Here is a 12,500-nt window from a genome sequence, read left to right on the forward strand (position 1 = left end):
ATTATGACATTGGTAGTGTTGTTGTTTTTCATAGTTAGGGTAGAGTACTTATAGTAGGTTATGAATTGCTGGACTGTTCTTTTGAGGTTAGGTTGGGATGTAGTGTTGTGAGAACCCTGTGCCAGAATGCCAGGTTACTTGGCATTGTGTGTGTATGTAAGTAATGGCGGACGCGAGGAGAATCATGAGAAAGGTTGCGTTAATCCAGGCCATCCGTTGCTAATAACACTACAAAGCTCACTACGAATTTCAGCAGAGGGACAGATAGGTCGGTCGGTCGGTCGGCCGGTCGGTTATACGTGTAGCTTACCGAGTAGATTTATATAGCCGCAAAAGAAACAACGAATTTGCAAGTTCATACCACGGAAACAGAGCTTTGAAATAATCCAACGCATTTATAAACACGATTGTAACTCATGCTTTTCTCTATACCGCCAGCATTTCAATTTATCGGTCATTCGTTGAAGTTGCCTGATGAGTGTGGTCATTCCTTGATCATATGGCACAGACCTGTAGCAGTAAAAGGATGAATCAGTCCTGAAGTCCTCAACTGATTTAAGAGAATATTAATTACATTTCAGAGTATTTCCAAGGGTATGCCATAATGCCTTTAAATTGTGATGCTTATAAACTGTTGTACGCTGTCTGCTATCTGTTCCTGTGGGGGCATGAACTCGCTAATTCGTTGCTTTTGTTGCGGGTACTTAGATCGTTATTGCAGGTGATTACAGATGATAAGCTTGGGGTTATATCCGATTTCGTCAAATGCTTCTTAGTAAGGGGGAATTGCTTTGTCGAAAACTTCAATTCTGGTTTGATGAGTTACTGGTTAGCCCCTTATTAATGTTCTCTGGGATGTTATTTAAGAGTGATGGAGGGTAGTTTCTCTGTCAATGGACGTACAGTAATTTGTTGTTTGGTTTCATGAATGGTTTGTAGGTTCCACTTGTGAGGTCAAAAGTTACGTCTGGGAAATTCAAGGTTTTCTTGTTTGCTTCTATTGTGATTTTAAGGCCTCTGGATTCGAATACATTTCTTACTTCTTGTTCTTTTTCCATCTCTTTCGGTGTGGCTTTACACTCTGCTAGACTGCCATTGCGGTTGAGGCCTACTTCGTCTTTGAATTTTGGCGCAGATTAAAGAAAGCATGTAAGCACCAATAAGTTCACAGGTTTCGGTTCCGTCGAAATGAACCCATCGTTACGTCGAACATGTCCTCAGTCTTCTTTTTTTCCCCAAATGTGAGTTCTGGTGGTAGAGTAACGACTTTTTCAGCTTAATAATGTGGTGATCCTGTTTAGCAATCCTGGTGAATTGGCGTGGTCAAGTGCTTTAATGTGGAACTGCTCTGAGATGGATAGAAGTCACACACGTTGAAGCTTATAAACGCGTACTCGTCCTTATCTGGTCCTTATCTGGTCCTTATCTGGGATTGAAATCTAGCACTTCACATTACACTCTATTCAGTTAACTCTGTTTAAAATATAAGTGCTACACGGCCAACGTTTGTATAAACGTAACCTTTCCTTGTACTTGTACATGTTCATTGCCGTGACTTTAACATCTTCAGTTTCCACGGCCTGCTCCCGTCTGACCTTGTAGCTCAGTCGGTACAGCGGCGGAGATCTAACCCGAAGGTCGTGGGTTCAATTTCCACCCTGGTCAGAGTTTTTCTCTGTCCTTGTGTGGGCCCATTTCCATCAGTAGGGCTAACGCTCACTTGGTTCATATTGGATTAAAATCTAGCACTTCACATTACACTCTATTCAGATAACTCTGTTTAAAATATAAGTGCTACACGGCCAACGTTTGTATAAACGTAACCTTTCCTTGTACTTATCTGGTATGGTTTAAAACCATTCTATGTTACCGGTATTTGATGTACTCTTCCAGGGGTTTAACTTTGTGGTTTGTGTGACTGCCTTTTTTATGTTATCCAAGATTTTCTTGGTGATAATGTACATGTAGTGGTTTGTTCTTTTGTGTGCTTTGACGAAGACGTGTTTGTGTATATGCATACATATATTGTCTTTTCTTAAAAACTTAAATTAGTTTATGAGTACCATATTCTTTATTAATTCTTTATCAGCATAAAAGTTCTCATTTCTTTTTAGGATTTTTGTTTTTAAAAATGTTTTATACCAAGTTAAGTAGTATTAGGGCTAGTTTTAGTTAGTTTTAGATAGTTCGTAGTTCTTTATTGGTAGTTTAATGTACTGTAATTAAGTAACTATTTGTAAATATGTATAGACATATAGACCCCATAGACCACGCTTTGCTCCCTATGCGGTATTTTTAATATGCATTCTGAAGTTTTAATAAAGTGCATGATAAAGGCTTTATTAGTACTACCCCCACCAGGTTGCTCTTCACCTACTAATTGCAGTTATTAAGTTAACTTCAATCGACTGAAATCAAACATTGGTTCATAAGGAGAGGGTAAATTAAAAGCGGTTTACACTGAGAAAAACGTCTTGGAGCAGAGTAGAGAACCAACCAACAAAGCCCACACATGATGCTGACTCTGGGAATTGAACTCGGGACACATTGCTGTCACCACTGTGCAGACACTGCTCCCCACAGCACTCGTATCTCGTCTTTTTTGGTTTCAAACAAAACTAAGTTGTCACGGATTCAATTTCCACAAATTTTTCCAGGAAAAATAATGGAAAAATCCAGAATGAATAAATAAATAAATAAATAAATAAATAAATAAATAATTTACAAGTAAACGAACACCCAGAACAGGTTGATCGTATAAAGATTAGCTTTTATCCCACGAATTCTTACACCTTTTACTGTTATTGACTTATTTATTTGTTATTTTTGTCAGATTGCGGTTCTGTCGTAAACAGCACTCTTAGAAGTCCTGGATATCCTAGTAGCTATCCTAGTAATACAGATTGTGTTTATCGTGTTCCTATTCCTTGCGACAAGGAGCTAGTCATTTATTTCAATTACTTCCACTTGGAATACGCGTCAAGTTGTTGGTAAGTACAAAAACACTGCTTCGTCAACACTCTAGGCTAAATAACCTCGTGTCTATCTTACATACTCGCTTTACCATACTGAAAAGTTGTGTTAAGTGTCTAGTCTTCTAGCGCTGGAGCATTAATGAAAAACATAAAAACTGTAGAAGTGAAAAAATGTTGATTTCCTTCGTGTAACTTTTAAGCGCGCGTGTCGTGCAAGAAAAGGAAATCAAAGCATTACAGCTTAACGGCTGTCGGTTGTAAGGCTGTTTTGAAAGGCAGTGAAGGATTTATTGGTTTAGGGACTTATCAAAATAAAAGAAGCAAGAAAAAAGAGGGGTTTTCTAAATTAAAGTTTTCAGTAAGTCCCACTTCGTTTGTAAGGTGCCCGCAGCCTTTTGTTCAAATAAATAGATCGACTTAAGATATCTGAAAAAGCCTTCTACCTTTGGTAGCGTTTTATTGTTTTTACAAATCCAGATATAATGTCTTGCTAAAAGGAAGCAAAAATTCATTTGACAATGATTTTTGGAGGAGTCTGGCATCAAACCTAATAATCTGAGACGAAATAAAGGGTTGTATTAAGAAGGTCCAAAAAGCGGTCACTTTGGGACACGACCAAAAGAGGTCAATAAGTTTTCCTGGTTCATCTTTGCAAAAGGAGCAGTTTGGGTAGTCTTGTAGGCCGATTTTAACTAAGAATTCGTTAGTTGCTACTCGTCTGTGCACAACCTTGAACTGGAATTCGAGAAGTCTTGTGCTTGTACTGCACTTGAAAGCTAGTTGGTAAGTATCATGCCATTCAACATATTCTTCGTCTTCTATGCCACATTCCGTTACCCATTTCTGCTGAGCCTGCCTAGGAGGTACATTTTTCCTTGATATAAGTTTTGTTTAAACTAGTTTGTTTGCTTCTTGAGCTTTCAGTAGTTTAGTTGAAAAACTTTCATACTTGTTTTTAAGATCATTGGTTGCAAAGCTGTTTTGATGTGTTTTCCATAAGAGTTTAATTGTGGACAAAGTTCTGCAGTACTTAAGAGGGCAAACTGGTATTCCGTACCTAGTCTGCAATTCTGTGAGAGAAAGAAAATTATTGGAATCGCCCTTTAAATGTTTCACCATTGTATTATCTGTACAATGCCACTCAGGGTAGTAAACGGGGCGGTAGTCAATTCTAATCAGCGAATTATACCGCAAGCTTTGGTTGAGAAAGTAATTCTCTGAAATTATTCGGTCTTCGAAATTAATTTCTGCCAAATATTAATATTTTTGGAGTAATTTGCGTTAAGATTGCCAGTAAGAACTGTTTGTCCGCCGAAGGCCTTTAACTCAAGTTCAAAGAACAGTTTCCATTTGCCTCAGTTTTCTGCATCCAAATATATTTTATATATAAAATTGCCTTTCAAGGACTTACTAAAAGAAACAATATCTATCCTTAGCCTCGAACTTACTTTGCAAATAAGCTGGATCTACCTCCTTATCTTCGTCATGGAAGCAAAAGTACATTGGAGATTAGTAATCGTAAAAAGTTGACACAAATGACAAAAATGTTGATTTCCTTCATGTAACTCCGCGCAAGTGTAGTGCGAGAGAGAGAGAGAATTTTGTTGGTATCTCAACAAACCAATAAAAGAAGGAATATTTTATATTAACCGTAATGTTGCTGGTATTAATCTAAATGCCTTGTGAACCTCACAAATGTACATTCGTTACCATACCTTCGAGTGCTTTTAGTACGTGTAACACTGTTCTATACATTTTTTCATTGAAACCAAGTAGAGAAGACTAGGAAATTTGTTGTTTTTTTTTTTTTGCACCTGTTCACCTTCTTAAAGATTTTAATTTGGTTTTAACGTTTTTACTTTAGGTATGACTATTTAAGGATTACTGATGGTAGCAATCGCATTATTGGCAAGTACTGCGGTCGGCAAACCGGAAGGAGCGTGCTTGTTAACGACACAGTTGCTGTGTTGTTTTTTCATACGGATGGGAGTGATCAATACAATGGATTTCACTTATCGTTCTCGTTTTTCCCTCTTGGTAAGCCGGTCTACCTTATAAGACGACCTTACTGAAATCCTTTTTTGGTTACTAATTTTAGTCCATTCACCTCCTTGAGCACGTATTGTCTAAATTTGGAGGCCGAATTTAACATGAGGCAGATTGATTTATTGATTTTTTTAGAGGATGATCGTGTGTTCAATAGCATTCTTGTGGAGGATGATCTGTTAGTCGTCCCGGCTGCATTCATTAATAGGGTCTCCATCCCCTTTCGTAGAAGATTAGATGATCTGTGCTTTTCTTCTCTTTGCTATTATTTCCTACAGGGAACGCCACATTGCTTCCATACACGGTACCTAGTAAGTATTTAATCTCTTACATTGGCTGTGGTACTGAGCTTAATTAGAAAGGCAATACTTATTTCAACCACAGAAGCTGTTCGTCTTTTTAAAAAGAAGGATTTATTGGCCATAGTTACCGTAGAGAAGCACACAACGTTTGCTTACTTGGAGATCGTTTGATTTGAGCGAATTAATGTAGAGGAAGACTTTGAAGCAAATAGCGCTACCAAGCAGTTTAAAATAATGATGTAACAAAGTGATACGTCACTGCAGCATATTTAAATAAATAAATGTATTCCGAAATCAATAGCTGAAAATTTGATAAAATTCATCACTGACCCAAGACTGATAGGGGTATGTGAAAAACGGGCATTACACCATGGGTAGTTGTGTAAGGAGAGAAAATCCTTCCTCAGAGAAAGCACACAGTGAACGCTTCAAGCTGCTTTGAAGGAGGTTTTAATTGAAAAACAGAATCCCCAAGATTATCAGAAGAGGAGGAAAGAAGAGAAATTAAGGAACTGGAAGGAGAAGCGCTACGTGGAAAGCTTTTTCAACAAAAATCAGATATAGCAAAAGAGGATTCTTTACTTTACTTTACTTTATTTATTTCACAGCAAAGAAGCAAATTACAAGTATGCAAATACTTAACTATGACACTAAAAAACAAGTATGCTGTTGGAAACCCACAAAACAGGAATGAACTTCCCTAACAAGTGTAGGCTACCAAAAAAATAATAATAATAAATAAAATAAAAATAATAATAATAATAATAGTACTAATTAAATAAATAAAAATTAATTAATAGATTAATTAAAAAGTAAAAAAAAAAAAAAAGAATGTAAGATCAGTCATGGCGATCGATCTGAAGACAAAACAACTTTAACTCTTGTTTGAACTTAGAGACTGAGTCACTTTTTTTAAGAGATAAAGGTAACTTATTCCATGAACGTACAGCTCTAGGAAAAAAAGAGTACTTGAATGTGTCAGTTCTAGCATAAATACTTTTAAACATTAGTTCAGTATTTCTTAAATTATAAGATTCGAGTTCATAAAATTGAAGATAACCAGACACATCAAGGTCATATTGACCGTGTAGACATTTAAATAGGAAAAGCAGATCCAAGTAAATTCTTCTTGAAGAAAGTGACATGAGGCCAGTTTTCAATAAACGATCAGAATATGATAACTTGCTTCCAACCATAAGTTTGGTAGCACGACGCTGTACACCTTCAATCATATTGCTTAAATAGGCCTGATGGGGAGACCAGACTTGTGAAGCATAGTCAAGATGAGGTCTAACAAGATGAATATAAAGCTTTTTGATTACATCAGTATTAGCGTGGGTTCCACAAGTTCTTCTAATTAGTCGTAGCACTCTATTAGCTTTATTTACTTTGTTTACAATGTGATCATGCCAGGAGAGCTTACTGTTAACTAAAACACCCAGGTCTTTCTCACATGCAGATTTAGATAATATATTGCCTCCAAGAAAATATGTTGTTTCTAACGGCTTTTGCTTTTTCGTAAGACTAAGATGTTTACATTTAGAGGCATTATAAGACATTCCCCATAACTCACTCCAATCTACAATTGTATTGAGGTCAGACTGAAGAATGGCTTGGTCAGCTGGAACAAGCAATTTCCTATAACATTTAGCATCATCTGCATAAAGGGGGATATTTGTGTCAGTGCTGATATCGTCAGCAATGTCATTTATAAAAATGAGGAAGAGGAGAGGGCCAATAATGGATCCCTGTGGAACACCAGAAGGGACATATCTCCAGTCGGAAGCAAATCCATCAATCACAGTTCTGTGTCGTCTGTTAGCAAGATAACTCCTTAACTCCTTACGAAGAGAGCGTGCATTCAGTACTATGCAGTCGAGCGAATGTTTATCTCGTCCAATTGAAGGTGAAAATTTAAAACTATGATGTAAACAAGCCGGTGTCGTTAAAGGTAGCGGTGAACAGGCGGGACAATTCCAAGAGAGATTGTCGACAAGTTGTAGTTTCTTGTACTCGCTAGGTTTAACCTTTCCACACTTGATATGACACCACTGGTTACATGTGTCACAAGAGAGAGCACGATGGTTCTTTGCAACTGTATTATTACACACAGGACACTTGTCAGGACCGGGATTCGTACTTATATCACCACTTCTAATTATTCTTGTAAGATGGAAGAAAGATGAAGAATTCGGATAGTAACTTATCCGAGATGATAAATAAGTCCTGCCACGGACTGACAACTTAAGATGGCGTCTCTCTTGAAACGATGCATGAAGATAAAGGTGGATAAAACCAAGGCTCCTAGAAGAATAAAACCTATAAAAAGGCGCTGCATTGAAGAACAAATCCGAATAGGGTTGACTCAAATAAACGTTCCAGCTGAAGAAGAATAGATATGCTAAAATAAGCGTCGGCAAACAGCAGGTCGAAGGAACACGTCTTATCGCGGCCATGTCACATGTCAAATTGAGCGTCGCTTAATTTAGGAGAGAAAATGAAAATTGATCTCCAAGTCAAGGAGATGGCTTCCAAATGGGTTCTTTAAAGGGAAAGTACGGACTAGAAAAAAGTTCCTTTAAATTACGAAAACTGTTCCCCAGTAATTCGAAAATAATTGCCGTTTTGTCCAGTTCCCTGTTTAAATGTAACAAGAGCACTTTTAAGTTGCCTCTTTCGTGACTTGGAGAGCGCCATCTTGGATATGACGTGTTATGACGTAGCAATAGTCACCAAACGTGTTCGACCTTACCACGTTCTTCGATCCCCGATCACTTTCTGGATGTTGTGTGACCTTTCTGCTTCGAGAAATTCAAATTAAATGTATAATGAACAATGGTAAGCAATCTTGTGGTTCAATAGGTAGTAGGCCATGTAGGCCATATGTGCGACAGAAGCTCAAGTCACTCAATATTTACAGATTTTCTAGTCAATCAAACTAGACGGTAAAAATAAGCCCGAGCAAATGTAAAAGACAAAATCCTTGAAAATGCGACAAAGAAATATTCACAAGTGTACCTCTTTCACTTTCTTCCTTCAGCGACAGCCGTCTAGGATGCTTCAGCAAGCGCATTTGTTTGCTTTCACACGGGGAAGCGTTTAATTTAGAATAAGCTGACGAAACTTTCAGATGTTGCTCAATGGCTTTTTCACATCAACAATTACTGCTGTTGGGGTGTACGCTTTCGATACGGATGAAACTAGACACATGTCTAGACTTGAGAAGACGCAGAGAAATGAAAAAAAAACGAAGCTTACACCGGAAAATTAAAATTTAAAGAAAAGTTGGCCGGCGAAAATAAATCGTGGATGGATTCCTCAAACCTGAAAACCTGACTGCTATATTGTCTGTTCGGGTCTGTCATTTTACCGAGGAGGACTTCAAGCGGGATATTCAGGTATATGAATATTTGTCTTGGTGACATTCGCTTCATACGGAAATCTCAGTCAACTAGTCCAAAATAATATTATATGGGAGCGCGAAAACTGAATATAGCCATATATAGACGACTTTCACTGTTACGCGCTAATAAACGTAACTTGAAATGTGGTTAAATTTTGTTAGCAGTTTAGAAACTACTGAAACGATTTACTCTTACCATTTGATGGAAATATATAAATCGATCGTTTGTTTTGAAGTTGTAACAGGGTTCTTGTAGAAGGCCACGGTAGAGAGGTTAAACTTGATTTCCAGGCATTTATTTCATAGCAATGAGCACGGGATAGCACTACAAGCTCTTTTTCGCTTTGTAAAACCCTTGCATATAACTCACATATAAAACCCTATTTTACGACCACGAGGTAAATCTGTTCAGAGGTGGAGCCAATATCAATACAATTTAGCGTCTAGATTAAGATTCAAGTCTACAAAATATTGCCCTCCTCGCCTGTCTTCAAGTGCATTTGGTCATCCGGAGAAACCCTTGACTATTGCTACGTCATAGCCTCGTTTGCATACACAAAAACAAAGATGGTGGATTTCAATTTAAATTGGCCTATTTTTGAAGCGAGATTGTTGGCTCTTTAAACATATTTAGTCCAAGTGAGTGGTCAAGTATGACAATACAGGTAAAGAACTTTCGATTCAAAGAAACTTTTTTCTAGACCCTACTTTCCCGTTAAAGAAGGATACAGAAGTCTTGATCGTAGCTACTCAAGAATAGGCTTTTTAGAAAAAAAAAGATAATAAGAGCTAATTTACAAGCAAGCAAAGTAATACTAAAATGCCAGTCATTTTGGAAAAAGGTGTATAACTCGACCTCACAAATAACCAGCTCCCAGTTGGTTAGAGCAGTGCAGCGAAATCACACAATCACGCCTGGGTTCTTGATTCATGCTAACTTCGCAACTGCCTAAGTTGCTTTTTAACTGCGATGATCTCGACTTCTTTTCTCAGTGGAACAGTACAATAAAATATGGTAACTCTGGCTCTCCGCAGCGCCGTGTAAAGTGTTCCAGGGTGTGCTTTTAAGCGTGAAGAACAGTTCTCCTAACTCTGCAGGGTTAGCACCTTTGATTCCTTCTTTGAAAAGCATCGCTGGCTCCAATTAGCCTCTCGCCAAATCACTGACATATCATAGCTAAAAGTTGCGGAAGTTAAGTCTTTCATAACGAACGATATGTTTGTTTTCTTTTAACTTTATTTGCATTTTAATTTTATAATTTTAATTTCTCTCTCGCTTAGTTTCAAAGTCGTTCATGTTGACTGTTCGGTGTCCAAGGCAAAATGTCTTGCTTAGGCAAACGATCATTTTATTGTCAGGATCCTGGTTTGAATGGGAAAGAACAACATTGACAAAGGAAATGAAAGATACTATCTTAATCATCATGGTCGTCATTAATTTTTTCAGGTTGTGGTTCTTTTCAAAACGACACCCTGAGAAGTCCAGGATATCCTAGCAACTATCAAAGAAACCTGGATTGTGTTAATCGGGTTCCTATTCCTTTCTACCAGGAGTTGGTCATTTACTTTAACTTTTTTCACTTGGAATACCATACGAATTGCGGGTGAGTACGAAAACCTTAGCCTCGAACTTACTTTGAAAATTAGCTGGATCTACCTCCTTATCTTTGCCATGGAAGCAAGAGTACATTGGAGATTAGTGATCGGAAAAAATTGACACAAATGATAAAAATGTTGATTTTCTTCATGTAACTCCGCGCAAGTGTAGTGCGAGAGAGAGAGAGAGAGAGAATTTTGTTGGGATCTCAACAAACCAATAAAAGAAGGAATATTTTGTATTAACCGTAATGTTGCTGGTATTAATCTACATGCCTTGTGAACCTCACAAATGTACATTCGTTACCATACCTTCGAGTGCTTTTAGTACGTGTAACACTGTTCCATACATTTTTTAATTAAGACTAGGAAATTTGTTGTTGTTGTTTTTTTTTTTGCACCTGTTCACCTTCTTAAAGATTTTAATTTGGTTTTAACGTTTTTACTTTAGGTATGACTATTTAAGGATTACTGATGGTAGCAATCGCATTATTGGCAAGTACTGCGGTCAGCAAACCGGAAGGAGCGTGCTTGTTAACGACACAGTTGCTGTGTTGTTTTTTCATACGGATGGGAGTGTTCAATACAATGGATTTCACTTATCGTTCTCGTTTTTGCCTCTTGGTAAGCCGGTCTACCTTATTTGACGACCTTGCTGAAATCTGTTTTGGTCACTAACGTTAGTACATTCACCTCTTTTACGTCCTGTTTAAATTTTGAGGCCGAATTTAACAAAAGGCAGATTGATTTATTGATTGATTGAGAGGATGATCGTGTGTTCAATAGCATTCTTGCAGAGGATGATCTGTTACTCGTCCCGGCTGCATTCATTAATAGGGTCTCCATCCCCTTAAGTAGAAGATTAGATGATCTGTGCTTTTCTTCTCTTTGCTATTATTTCTTACAGGGAACGCCACATTGCTTCCATACACGCCCTTGAGATCATCAACAACTCAACGACCAAGCACTACCCCGGCACCTAGTAAGTATTTAATCTGTTACATTAGCTGTGGTACTGGGCTTAATTAGAAAGGCAATACTTATTTCGACCACAGAAGCTGTTCTTCCTTACAAAAAAAAATAAGGATTTATTGACCATAGTTACCGTAGAGAGGAACGCAACGTTTGCTAACTTGGAGATCGTTTGATATGAGTGAATTAATGTAGAAGAGGACGGTGTAAGAAATAGCGCAACCAAACACTTTAAAATAATCATGTAAGTCGCAGTGAGTATTTTCGAGGACACCTAACTTATATATAACAACGGAGCAGGCCTGGGCTCAAAGCCAAACTGGAAATTGATTTGGCCAGTAAGATTTTAGCTTTTAAGAAAAAAGTTTAAAGGGTCTAATATTAATTATAAATGAAACAACAAATGATAGAGAATATATAAAAAAAGTTCACATATTTGATCTGAAGGCTTTTTGAGACGTCGATGGAAATCTGTCTAGTGGTGGTAGCACGATAAAACTACTGTTAGGTGGAGACCTTAAACCACAATTGTATCTGAATGCCAAATATTGAATCTCAACATAGCGATGTTAAAGGTACTGGAGTTTTTAGGGAAGTGCCACGTCCAGCAGGTGTCCTGTGGATTAGGAGCACAGGCCTAGTCGTCATCCTGCTGGTCAAAGAAGGACGACAAACGGTTGTTTAAAAAAAAAAATTACATCTGGATTGAACCAGAGAAAGGACACCAACAAAGAGCCAAGAGAAGTTACCGAGCAGGGATTAGCAGATCACGTACGTCAGATTATGACCGAGAAGTGGCTAGCGACAGTGAAACAAGAGCAAACGTTTGTGAGAGTAAGAGGTATCGCGGAACTGGAACTATAGAGCATGTTGCAACAGATACACCAGATTATGAAACAACACCTGTTACCCAAGAAGAACACCGAGGTAAATACAACACATCAGCTGAAGATGATTTGCATTTGATTATTTTTATAGAAATGGCACAATATAAATATATTATTTTATCGTTATTATAAGGGAACTCATTTTATCTCCAGCTGAAGAGCCACGGGAGATGAACCCCTGAGCTCGATGCTCTCCGTTACAAGATTCTAGAATTGATGCGTCTGGAACAGAGGGTAGGATTACCATCACTAAAGTCATGTGATAGAGCAAAGTTGAAAGCAGAAGTCGGGAAAGTTAAAGAAGCCGTCAAGAGGATTC

General features: G+C 37.8%; 1 protein-coding gene across 8 annotated transcripts in view; it reads left to right on the plus strand.

Annotated features, from left to right (window-relative positions):
* LOC137978477 (MAM and LDL-receptor class A domain-containing protein 2-like) overlaps positions 1-12,500 on the plus strand; it is a 359,940-nt gene that overhangs the window by 72,518 nt on the left and 274,922 nt on the right. For 7 of the 8 annotated variants that reach the window (XM_068825420.1, XM_068825425.1, XM_068825419.1 and 4 more), the window contains 6 exons: positions 2,834-2,990; positions 4,840-5,012; positions 5,300-5,332; positions 10,174-10,330; positions 10,774-10,946; positions 11,230-11,304. In XM_068825420.1, the coding sequence (XP_068681521.1) occupies positions 2,834-2,990; positions 4,840-5,012; positions 5,300-5,332; positions 10,174-10,330; positions 10,774-10,946; positions 11,230-11,304 (768 nt within the window). The remainder of the gene's footprint in view (positions 1-2,833; positions 2,991-4,839; positions 5,013-5,299; positions 5,333-10,173; positions 10,331-10,773; positions 10,947-11,229; positions 11,305-12,500) is intronic. The other variant, XM_068825421.1, reaches the window with a different exon arrangement.

This window comes from Montipora foliosa, chromosome 12 (assembly GCF_036669935.1).
Source record: "Montipora foliosa isolate CH-2021 chromosome 12, ASM3666993v2, whole genome shotgun sequence".
Lineage (NCBI taxonomy): Eukaryota > Metazoa > Cnidaria > Anthozoa > Scleractinia > Acroporidae > Montipora > Montipora foliosa.